Consider the following 12,440-nt stretch of genomic DNA (forward strand, 5'->3'; position numbering starts at 1 on the left):
AAATGTGTTAAAATTGTATTATTTTATATAGAAACTTTATATAGAAATATTATTGTATTATCTGATGTATATTGTGTATTTCATTGTTTTATCTGAAAAGAGTATTAAGGGTCAGTAGAGTGTGTGCACATTGCTGTGCTTGTAAGCTGACCGAAGCACATGTAAATTATCTGTCCTGTGGCTGCCTTATTCATTACAGGCAATAAAAACCTGCATTATCCCATCCTGTGTCGTATCCTTCCCAACGAGGGCAGAGGAACATAAGGGGTCCGCATCAGAGGGGTCACATATATGATATATACTCATAAATACAAACATGTTTTCTTTGTTGTCAAAGAAGACCCTGTTTTTAAACATTTATCTGTGATTTGTAAACGCATAACAGGAAAACTGCTTCACTCATTCATTTACGTCACACCTCAAATTACATTTGCTAAAGTATTTGTATTTTTAAAATCATTTTTACTTTGCGGAAATAAATTTTGTCCTACGGCCCCCCTGCAGTCCACAGGTTGAAAAGCACTGCTTTTGTGCATCCTATTGTGAACAAAATGTATTTCTGTTAGCTAAGCTAATGCTGTTTGCTCCTACTTTCTGTTTTTTAAGTAAACAAATTTGGTGATTCATTCACAAAACACTACATTGGTAAGTTGGGTTCTGACGCAGTATGGAACTTTTCTGTTCTGATAAAGTATTCTTATTTAATTTGTACATTTAAGATTTGAGGGTTTCATTGCCTGTGTGCGAGATAAAGAAAAATATCTAGTTAAATGATTAGAAAACACAATACAGAATTATTGTTATTAATACAGCTTTCTTACCTTGAAGACATGTTTTCTGTCTCTGCAACACCGTATCTGACACAACAAACAATGCAATCATAAAATCACATAAAACATGACGTACAGAACCAGCTAAATGCTTTTTGACATCGACTCCACTTTATGCTTGTTTTTTTTGTTGTGATTTTGGAATAATGTAATCACATAAAACGGTTGTTTGCCTGGCCCGAGTGATTTAGGCTATAAGAGCATGTTATAATTTTTGGACTTTTTGCAATGCAGTAATTGAATTTCCAACATGCTGGGAAATAGACTGGCAGAAGAGAAGCATAAGTGTTTTAATTTAGTAATCTACTTTTAATTAATTTAATATGTCTTTTCATTGTCAGAATTGAACAATTTCTTCTTCTTCAAAGTTAAATTAGTGATAGTTAAGGTCTGCCACTCTCACATAATAGTGGACCTGTTGTGGTATTTAAAAAAATGGAAAAATTAAAATAAATAAACACTCCACTGTGGTTCTATTCTCAGTTCTGTTGTCAGTGGAGAAGCCTGGTGTGGATGTTCATGGTTTTCTATAAATCTTCTAGGAAATCTTAAAATCTTACCTTCAGAGAGCCGACAGAGAAGTGGGAAGGTCAAAAACAAATACTAAAGAAATGAAGACTAACTTCTCTGTTTATAACCAGAATGGCCACCACTCCCCCTGCAATTTCCAGAGGGCTGAACTGAGAGAAATGAAAGTAAATAGTAAACTGTTTTTATTAAGATGTGCTTGTTTTTTCTTCTCACTCTGGACTTCAGATCTGACCAGGATTATTGTTGGGCTGCTGCAGAAATGTCTGACTCCACAATTTTCATTGCTGTAGATTTTGGTACGGCGTTCTCTGGATACTGCTTCAAATTTGCAGATTCAAAACAGATTAGGCAGCCGAAATGGAAATCTGAAACCCCCAAAACTCCTACCTGCATTTTGTTTGATGAAAATGAAAAGTTCTTAAAGTTCGGTTATGATGCTGTAGTGACTTACACCAGACAGACGAAAAGGAACGAGGCAAAGAAACTCTACTTCTTTGACAACTTCAAAATGAAGCTGTATGGAAAGGTAAGATATATTTCTTTAAGTAGAAACTGAGAGAAAAAATTCTTAAATTGTGCTTGTCATTTTGTAATCATGTATTAAATATTTAATTAAATACTTAATGCAATTAAGTGCTGTATATTGGGCTGTAATTACACACATTTGGACCAAGCTAATAGAAACATACAAGGATCAATGACATAAGGATTTTCAGCAGGCCAATTTTAAAATGGTAAAAATAAAAAAAAACTTTTGCATTTGTTCAAACATTAAGGGTTTGTATAAAATGTATTTCCTTAACATTTAAGCATTTTGATATTTCCATGAACACTAAAAAAGAGACTGAGGCAAAAGAAAAATATTTTGTGGTCAGATAAAACAAAATTAATTTATTTTTGGAAAAATCATGAAACAACAACAACAACAAAAAAAGGAAAACAGCCAGGACTGTTAAGCAAATAGTATTCTAACCTAGCTTTTTACAAAAGGTAAATATAAAATTTGTTCCCAAAAAATATAACTTTGGGTCATAAAACATGATGCCAAAATATGGTAACTTTATATGAGGGTTCCTATTGGCTGCTTACATGACACCTTGGCAAATAAGCATACAATGCAACATCTTGTCTGAAATCCCCAAATTAGTTGTATATTTGTGGTCATGCCACATGATTTCATAAAAACTGACACTATTAGACAAGATTTGTTTGAATATTATGGTGTAAATAAAAACACAAATTTCACACAGAGGGCAAAAAAGTAAGAATGAACATGACTGAAATAAAACATGGATGGATAGTCACACCTAAATATGTTTTAAAACTTTGTTTTGTTGTTTTATTTCTTTACAATTTTAATCTAAATGATATATTCTTCTGTTATGACCCACTCACCATTCCTGGGAACTCTTCTCAAAATAATTTAGAGTCCATGCTCGAACCTGCGACCTCCTGCTCATACTGGCTGTGCTTTAGACCGCTGGAGCACTCCAGCGCCCAGGAGGAATGTTTTAAATATTAAAAACTTTAGTATTAGTGTGGGGATTTAATGAACACCTCAGTGTCTAGTCAAGTCATTGTTTTGATAAAGCACTAGTACTTTTACTCAAGTCTGGATTTCTAGTAATTTATACATTTATACTCATAACAGGACAGATCTACAGATGGTGATAATTTCCCCAAACCTTATTGATTTTGCCAAACCAGTCAGAGGTAGTGAGGGGAAATAACAAAGTTATTTTTTTCTATGTTATTATTTTAAAAAGAATAAGGGGTTTTGAGAAAACATTTGGACATAAACTACTTAAACTGTTCTTGAAATAAGACTTGGGCTCATCCATAAGATAATAAGAATCAATCAATTTGTGTATGACAAAAACACTTTATTTACAGTTCCAAAATAAGATAAAAACAGATAAGGAACCATTGTTAATTACTATTCTGTCCCCTTTACACGTGGGGCTGTATGTATCGACAGATAGCTAAACACTGAGATATAAGAGGCTTGAATGAAGACAAGCGCTGAAGTACAGTGTACAGTTCTTTACTTGTGATGTCCTGAGCAACATGAGCTCCCAATGCTCTCTATTGTGTGAAAACTGAAATAAATACAAAAATACTTCTTACTGCTAAATACACAATTGAATAAACAAATAGACATTTCCATTAAAGAAAATGAGCAACACTTGATTGGATATCTATTTCAATTAAGTTAGACATCTATCATTATATAACAATAACACATTCAAGAAATAAACATATTTACAATGTTTGACAACATATTTAAACAATATAAACTTACGGCAAAGCTTCTTCATGGATCGGCACGTGAGGATTGCAAGGATTCTCGTTAGCTCACGAGAACATGTGAGCTCTTGAAAAACAGGGTACAAAATGGCTGATCTGAACCATAACCTCAAACATGTGACTATATGTATACTTGAGATCTTACAAAGTAGATATTTTTATTTTATTTGTTTATTTTATTGTTTAATATTTACTTTTATTGTTTAATAAGTTTACTGAGTTCAGAGGATTAAGCTACACACATTTATTCCTCAGGTGCTGCACAGAGACCTCATGATGTCCGCCAAAAACGGTAAAAAAATGAGAGCTCTGAAAGTGTTCTCTGAGAGCTTAAGGTTTATGAAAGATCACGCCCTGGAGATGATTGGAAGACACACCGCTGGAGTGAAGTACTCAGCTTCTGATGCTACGTGGATTTTGACGGTTCCAGCCATTTGGAGCGAAGCAGCTAAACAGTTAATGAGAGAAGCAGCTACAGAGGTGAGATGATCCATCAGATAAATGGACACATACTGTTTTATTTCCTCACTGTACATTTTTACTGTGAGAAGACCTGTCAAAATAATTGTTTTGGACAATATATTATTTCAGAAATGTCTGCAATCAATTGCATTATTGTCCATTTTTAAACATTTAATCCCATTGATATTGTAGTGGAATGGAGTCCAACAAACCCAGAGGATTGTTGGACCCAAGTGCAAAACAATGGATCTTAAAGGAGATAAACCGAAGAAGAAAAAGGAAAGAGAAAAATAATAATAAATAATAAGTAAAATAAACCAGGGTCGCAGCCCAGTAAAATACCGCTGCTCCGGTTAGTGAATTGGGTCTAAATGTCTGAATGTGGCTTTGAAAACAGGTGGAAAAACAAAAGTGGGCGCAATAAGAGAAAGGGAGAAAGTAAACAAAAGCTAACCAGGGAAGCATGGCTCTTTAACAACAGGGAGATGCAAACACAAAAGACTTTCCGAAACTAAACATGAATAACTAGAGTGGTTGTGATATTGGGGAGCAGTTCCACTTGGAAGTAGGGGAACCAGGACCTTACAGGACCTTACAGGACCTCCCCCAAGGAGTGGCACCCAATGGCCCCAAACCTGCCGTGAGGTCCTGTCAAAAAGCCTTGACCTGTTCAGGGTCCAGGGTCCCTAACGGGTGTGGGCTTTTCCTGAGAGGTGTGCGGGTGTGCCCCAACTGCATTAGTCTGGTTGGGCAGGAAGGGAGGACAGACAGCTTAGATATTTGAGAACATAAGCTCATGGAAAAAACAGCATAGATCCGCTCTCAACTAAGCCAAAGATGCAGTACTAAGTGACTGATCTGCTTTTCTTAAATACTATTGTCCCCAAGTGTTGGGGATCAACCTATTCAGTCGTCAGTGCTGGTCAAAGTACGCTGGGCACGAACCCTTACAGGTATAATGATAAAATAATGTTATAATAATGCAATTATACACTTTTAAATAGCCTTTAAATAATCCAAATATTCAGAGCTTGAAATTGGAGTATAAAAATAAATATTCTAAATAGCTCAGGAGGGGGGCGTAATTTAATTATATTAAACGATTTTGCAGTGTTCACATTACTTTTTATAATTCAAGGCCATGCTTTTTTATGGACATGACAGATCAAACAGATATTATATAAATTATATAAAGTATATTTCCCAAGTGAAAGAAGGTCACACACTCTAATATTTGGTTGGGCTGCAAAGCCTTCTCCAGCACATCCCAAAGATTCTCAATGAGGTTAAGATCTGGACTCTGTGGTGAACTCTCTCAATCCATGTGTGAAAATGATGATCTGATGCTCCCTGAACCCTGAACTCTTTCACAATTCCAGCCCCATGAATCCTGCCATTATCATCTTGGAATATAGCGGTGTCATCAGGGGAAAAAAAAATCAATTGATGGTATAATCTGGTCTATATTCAGAATATTCAGGTAGTCAGCTGACCTCATTCTTTCAGCACATACTGTTGCTGAACCTAAACCTGCAGACCAACTGCAGCATCAACCCCAGATCACAGCTACACAGCTGTTTAGTCTCAATCCCTTGAGTTCCCTTAACATTCCTACTGGCACTTAACAGTATTAGATGTTATCTCCTGACATCATTTTTTTTTTATCTGACGTCATGACCAACACTCAACCAGAAATTTACACCTGTTGACATCGGTGGCCAGCTGTGCATGTGGAAATGCTCTTAATTTCACTATTAAACAAATTCCTGAATTCTAGTGCTATTTTTCTACCATTTGATTTCACCAAACATTTAAGTAATAACCAATTACAATCATTCAAGATTTTTTTTCTACCGCATTTCTTCCTCGAAGATTATGTTTCCCCACTGTCGCCACAATTGTTCTCTGCCATTTGGGTAACCGACCATATTTGGTTTCTTTGAACACTCATCCTGATAATGAATATGCCGAACACATTTTCCTAAAACTACTGTGTATTTAGGTTTCTGCCTGTGCAGTAGGTTTTAGTGAACACCTGATCAATACTTATTCAAGACTGTGGGTTAGAGGTCAGGGTTCAGTTGGAGTCATACAGTCGTAGTCATCTTGGACATGGGGGCCAGCCAGGCTACCTCAGTCCACACGACAACTCTGAATAAAGCTGTATCTTCCTGCAAGAAGTCTTATAGACTATTCTTTCTACTGTCAGTAAAATCAACGTTAAACCTACCGTTAATAACACTGTATATAAGTTCAGGTTCAGTTGTACTGTATTATTTCATCTCAAACCACAAGCCAAATGTACAAAACCTTTATAGCAAAAATGTGTAGCTTTACTCACGTATATTTAAAACAAAATATTAAGTACACATATAGGTCAAACTAAACTGCTGTGTACTTGGTTAATTATAGTATTGGTTAGTATATCTCTGATAAAGTACATAACAGTAAATGAAGCATACTCTCTTGCTTTTAGATTAAATGAAATATACTAATAGAATATTTCTTTTTTTGTACGGGTAGGCGGGTCTGGTGACAGAAGCTGACACAGAAAAACTGATCATAGCTCTGGAACCTGAAGCTGCATCTGTGTGGTGCAGGCAGCTACCAAGTGATGGTTTTGTGGAAGGAGATCTTACAGAAGCAGAGGCAATAAATGAAGTTTTAGGAACACAGTACATGGTGGTGGACTGTGGAGGTACGTACTGGCTCTATAACTGAATTAACCAATCCAATGTTCTGTAGTGAATAAAGAAATAATTGATTGGCGAAATATTTGGCAACATAGCAGGCCAGGGGCTTGTTGCAACCTGGCAAAGACATTCCTGGAAAACCCTTGCTGTGTGTGAGTGAGCATTATCCTGCTGATAAGATACTATGGGTTGCAACACTTGTGGCTGCTGGATGTCCTGCCCATATCTCAGACTGCCATATACGAACTGACCAAACCATCACTCAACAGCAAAGGCAGAATTTAAGTGCATACTAAAACTTTCATCAGATCCCAAAGTGAACCTAGATTGTTGTTAAAGACAATATAATTCCAGTTCATAGCAGGCCACATTTCTCATCCACAGCAGCATTGAAGCATCTGATGTACAGCCTAGCTGCAGGAGTCCACTTGACCATCCTGCTTCTTTCAGTGCAATAATGTTCCCCCTCTTAAAGTTTGTTAGCTGGGCAAAATGTCTATAAGTGCATCATAGAGGCATGTTTATAAGTTTCTCACCAAGAGGTACACTAACCAAAAGTAGCCTATTAAAAAAATATATAGGGCAATGGGGAAACACTTGTTTCTAACCACTGGTGTCTAATCAGATTACATATTTGCATATGTTTTATCAGTACTGATTCACTTAATTTTAGACATGGTTGATATTTTATTCTGTTTTTGTTTTTTTAGGTGGAACCATCGACATCACAGTGCATGAGGTGGTAAAAGATGGTCATCTAAAAGAACTGCACAGGGTTTCTGGAAGTGACAGGGGTGGTCAGACAGTGGACACGAACTTCAAGACGTTCCTCAGAGAGCTGTTCTCTGAAAAAGTGTTTGATGAGTTTGAGGAGAATCACCCCAGTGAGCTGCAGAGGTTAATGTATGAGTTTTCAAACTGTAAACGTTATGAGGGGGAAGTGTTGGTGCAGTGTCCATATAGTTTACAGCAGATAGCTAGCAGAGATCAGGATATAGAAGACTACTTTGAGGATAACAATGATGCCGTCTGGGACGGGGGACAAATCATACTGTCAGGGCAAAAGCTGAGATCCCTACATGATGATAGTCTCAGTAGCATAGAGAGTCTGATTAAAGACATACTGAAAAACAACAAACTTAAAATCGATTACCTCTTCTTAGTTGGAGGCTTTGCTCTGAGTCCGTATGTGAACAGCTTCATTAAAAAGAAGTTTGGGAAGAAGTTTAAGGTGCTCTGTCCTGTTGAGGCTCAGATGGCTGTTCTGAGAGGAGCCATTACATTTGGGATGATGCCGAATGTAGTGCTCTCACGAATCAGTCTGTTCACTTATGGAATTGGAATCGCACACTTATTTGATGAGACCAAACACAAGGGCAAGCGCAAATATGTGACAAAAGAGGGAAAGGTGTACTGTGATGTTTGCTTTCACTGTTTTGTAAAGAAGGACGAATCTGTCTTCTTTGATGAAGTCCGGGAGTACGTCGTCTCTCCAGTTGAGAGAGACCAAAGAGCAGCGTGTTTCCGTTTTTACTACACTGAGAGCAAAACCCCTGAGTTCCTAGATGAGCCAGGAATGACAAAGATTGGGTCTTTAACCGTCTCAATGCCAGTGATCAAAGAGGGCAGCCCTCGTTCAGTAAATCTTAAAATTAAGTTTGGTTTCACTGAGATGCAGGCGACTGCCACAGATGTTGATTCTGGTAAGACCAGCTCAGTCAAACTGGACTTCATGTTCAAGTAATTTGTCTGATTCTAGAAAAACAAAATAGCTGAACATGTTCTGTAAACTGACAGGATGATTAAATTTTTTTTAAAGAATGTTCTGAGTAAGAAAATTTTAATTTATTTTTTACAATTACTTTGTAATTAGTATTTTGATGAACAGACAAAAAGAGTCTAAAATAAAAATAATATATAATAAAATCCTGGCACCACAAATTAAGATTTTTTTACATTGTAAATAGTTACATGAGTAGTCACGGTTTGCCATGGTTTCAGACCTTAATTAGGAAAAGACCCTGCGATAAAAATCTGGACATTTAAAAACTGATGGCCACAAAGCAGGAGAAGATTCTAAGAAGGTAGAGGTGTATGTGAGAAATTGAAGAGAACAGGAACTGGTTAGATGGTTAGCTGGTTGTTGTTGTGGTACATTGTTCTACTGGTTTACACTTGCACTTAAATTGCCTTTATTGAAGAGTCATCAGAATAATTGCTCTTTAATGAAGTTTAAAAAAAGTGAAATACTTCTGTGTCAAATACTTAAAGTGCCAAATCAAACCAAATCAAAACTACTTTTAAGTATAAAAGTAAAGTAGTGTAAGGGGAAAAAATAAAGACATTAAGAAGGCCATGCCCATGCCTATAGTGCACCACCCCCTCTCCTAAACACATTTTTCTAAAAGCCATAATGACTATAATGTTATATTATTAAAATGTTAATGCTGATAAATTTGGGATGCAATAGGCTACCTAGTGTTTCAGCTGCATATATGCTGATTGTTATTTACAATTTTTTTTTTTTATATTTTGTTTAGTATTTACAGCTGTACAATCAATTATTTGTTGTAAAGAGATTCCCTGATCATGAAATAAACCAAAGGTTTAAACATCTGAAAGTGTTTGATAATAAATGTAAATGTGTTTTGAGCTGCATTATGTCCAATAAAAAAACCTTCGGAATACCAAGCTAACATATGAGCATCTTGTAGATCATATCCTTTACAGAAAAATGTTTACACGTTATTGGACAATTAATACAGAATTTATAACAGACAAAATGATCTGTTTGATCTTTCTGCTGTCTTTGACCACAGAACACATGATTCTTACCCGATAAGTTAGAAATTTACTTGGTTTAGTTTCTATTGGACTGGTTAGTTTAATACTATTTAAATAACAAATGTTCAATTCTGGTTCTGTTATTTTTTGTCTTGGTGTGTAAAATAATCTGTATGTCAGTATAAGTAGGGTTATTCATTTTCACTGCTATACAGATGACATTTAGCTTTGTATATCAACTGCCTCAATAAAACAACGTCTGGCACAGGCATGCTGCACGTGCCCAGCACACATACATCCCTGATCGATACTCAACTTTTACAACAACCATAAACAGAATAATAAATAAAATAACAATTCTGTTCCCGGAAACAGCCTTTTTTTTTTGTTTGAACCTTTCCAAGGTGATTTGCAAATCAATGCATTTTGTTTTTACAAAATGTTCAGAAGCAGGAATGAGAAATGTTTTTATGTATTGTATACTTAATGTATCATAGATTTCTTGTCCTGTTACTGGATTCCTGTAAAGCTACTTTATGACAAAACAATGCCTACAACACACCCATGATTAACAAAGAGAATTAGTACATGCCTTTTGCTCATTTTGAGTACTTTTTCTGATTGTTACAATAGCAAAAACACACTGACATGCCCTAAATAAAGCTGCATAGTGCACAGTTCACTGCTTACCTAAAGATCACTAAAATAGGGGCCATGGTTTATTTTTAAGACTAGGATGGAAATTTACTTGCTTACCTTAACCTTTGGTAATTTACACCAAGTAAAAACAAAATGCAATAATTTGCAAATCTCTTAGACCCATATTTTATTCACAACAAGATAAAGGCTGCAGATCCAGATGCTCATGTACATAGGAATTGTGTCAGAAAAAAAACTTTGATTTGAGGTAAGTAAACATTGTTGCAGATGATCAAATAATTAAAATTAGATTCATTTGTTCACAAAATCTGATATCACATAGGAATGCTGAGTCTACGTGTCAATAAGTGCAATAGACTGTCATATCAAAATTGATAAAGATCCTGCTTATCTAATCTAATCTCTTCTATGCTAATCTCCTCTATCCAAAAGTATTAAAATAATAAAAGGACTGAGCATATGACGAAAGTTAAATCTTTATTGCCAGTCATCACATTTTTTTACATGCATGAGGTGAAATATCAAGGTTAAAAAGTATACTTCTGTTACTTGTGTCTATGATCATGCATGCCTCTTTCAAGGATATTCAAACAGGAACAGTCACAAAAACAAGCAGTAAACTATATTTTCTCCTTTCCAGCAAATCAAACCAGTTATTATTTAGTCTATTAAATGAACCTGTGAGCAAAATAAATCCCCATATGAAAGTGTAAAGGAGGCCGGTCTTTTCTATGCCCTCTCTCTGGGAGAATGATCCTTTCATTCTCCAGCATTTTCAATACATGTGTCTGAATTTAGGAACCTTTTACGCACAGTGTGTTGCCCAACTGTCCATTCTACAACAAACACCAACCCAACAATTTCACCATACTTTACATGCTAATTCATTCAGTCATCACTGAAGAACAGCAACAGAGGAACAGTTGTACATTTGTTCAGTCCGATGGACATGATTTAATTATATAGAAGAGCTCATATTAGACCAGGGGCAATCTGTGCATTCTGGAAAAGTCCAGAACAGCCGTTGAGTCTATAGCCATCGGCCTTGTTCAATAACCAAAATTTAGAGTTTAACCACTATCTGTCTATTTGTCAAGCACAAATTTCATAGGCCTAAAGCCAACAAAGAACTAATGGAATTGTAAGTTTTAGAATAAATACAGCAGAAAGCATAAGGAGAAAGTTGGATGGAGAAAGTAATCTCTGTTTAAATAACATAGTCCCACAATGATCATACATCCAAACAGAACACCTAATTGTGCAGATCTGCAAGAACAGCTGAAAATCCTTGTGAACAGAGCAACACTGATAGAAACTGCTAGACTTCCCTGCACTTTGTTTTACAAGCCTGCACACAAAGAATGTTTGGCAATGTTTTGAAAAGTTTCCAGGAAGGTTAGCGTAAGAACATCCTTCTAAGAACATCCAGAAAACTTGAACCTGAACTCTATAACAGTAATTTAGAACAGATTTATGAACAGATTATTTAGCAGTAAAAACATTGACTGGATCAATATGTGTGTGTCTCGTTTGAGGTCAAACAAATCTTCATACTGTATAATATAGATTTATGGGTTTACATGATCTGATATCACAAAGGAATAATGCCCCACTTATCTAATCTCTTCCGTGTTGTTCTACAAAATGATAAGAACAATAAAATAATGGGCAAATGACCACTGTTCACGCCGATATCACATATTGTTATGATAAAAGGTTAATCTTGAGATCTGAGGGTATTCCAGAAAGCGGGTTCAACAAACTCCAAATCTGACCCTGAACTCCGAGTTGACTTACCTCACCGCGTAATACTCAGAGTTTTCAGTTCCACAGCAGCTGATCAGAGTTAGGTTACTCAACTCTGATTAGGTTAAACCCAGATGAAGCGCGTTCTCGGCTACCTATAAACAGCCATTCTCAAAAGAGCGCTGAAACAGGGATTGACCATGAAAATGAATGAGGGAAAGCACAAGGCATCATATTTCACCCCATTAAGCAGGAAATATTAATGTCTGCTTATGCAGAGTATGAAATCATAATCAGGCATAAAAGCAATTCAGCAGCAAAGCAAAGCAAAGGAGTCAGCTTGGGCAAAAATAGCTGACAGAGTCAATGCGTGAGTTACAATAAAAATTAAAAACTCACAACAATACACTTAGTGAAAAGATATGGA

General features: G+C 36.0%; 2 protein-coding genes across 2 annotated transcripts in view; both read left to right on the forward strand.

Annotated features, from left to right (window-relative positions):
* glb1l (galactosidase, beta 1-like) overlaps positions 1-12,440 on the forward strand; it is a 131,447-nt gene that overhangs the window by 100,724 nt on the left and 18,283 nt on the right. The window lies entirely within an intron of this gene.
* LOC103044800 (heat shock 70 kDa protein 12A-like) lies at positions 1,621-9,399 on the forward strand. The gene is made up of 4 exons (XM_049484712.1): positions 1,621-1,887; positions 3,924-4,148; positions 6,654-6,828; positions 7,534-9,399. Exons 1-4 carry the CDS (start codon positions 1,621-1,623, stop codon positions 8,565-8,567), a joined length of 1,701 nt encoding a protein of 566 aa, XP_049340669.1. The 3' UTR covers positions 8,568-9,399.

This window comes from Astyanax mexicanus, chromosome 11 (genome assembly GCF_023375975.1).
Source record: "Astyanax mexicanus isolate ESR-SI-001 chromosome 11, AstMex3_surface, whole genome shotgun sequence".
NCBI lineage: Eukaryota > Metazoa > Chordata > Actinopteri > Characiformes > Acestrorhamphidae > Astyanax > Astyanax mexicanus.

Coding starts and splice junctions, on each gene's coding strand:
- LOC103044800 (XM_049484712.1), top strand. CDS start 1,621: ATGTCTGACTCCACAATTTTCATTGCTGTAGATTTTGGTACGGCGTTC. Junction 1,888..3,923: donor AAATGAAGCTGTATGGAAAG/GTAAGATATATT, acceptor TTTATTCCTCAG/GTGCTGCACAGAGACCTCAT. Junction 4,149..6,653: donor TGAGAGAAGCAGCTACAGAG/GTGAGATGATCC, acceptor TTGTACGGGTAG/GCGGGTCTGGTGACAGAAGC.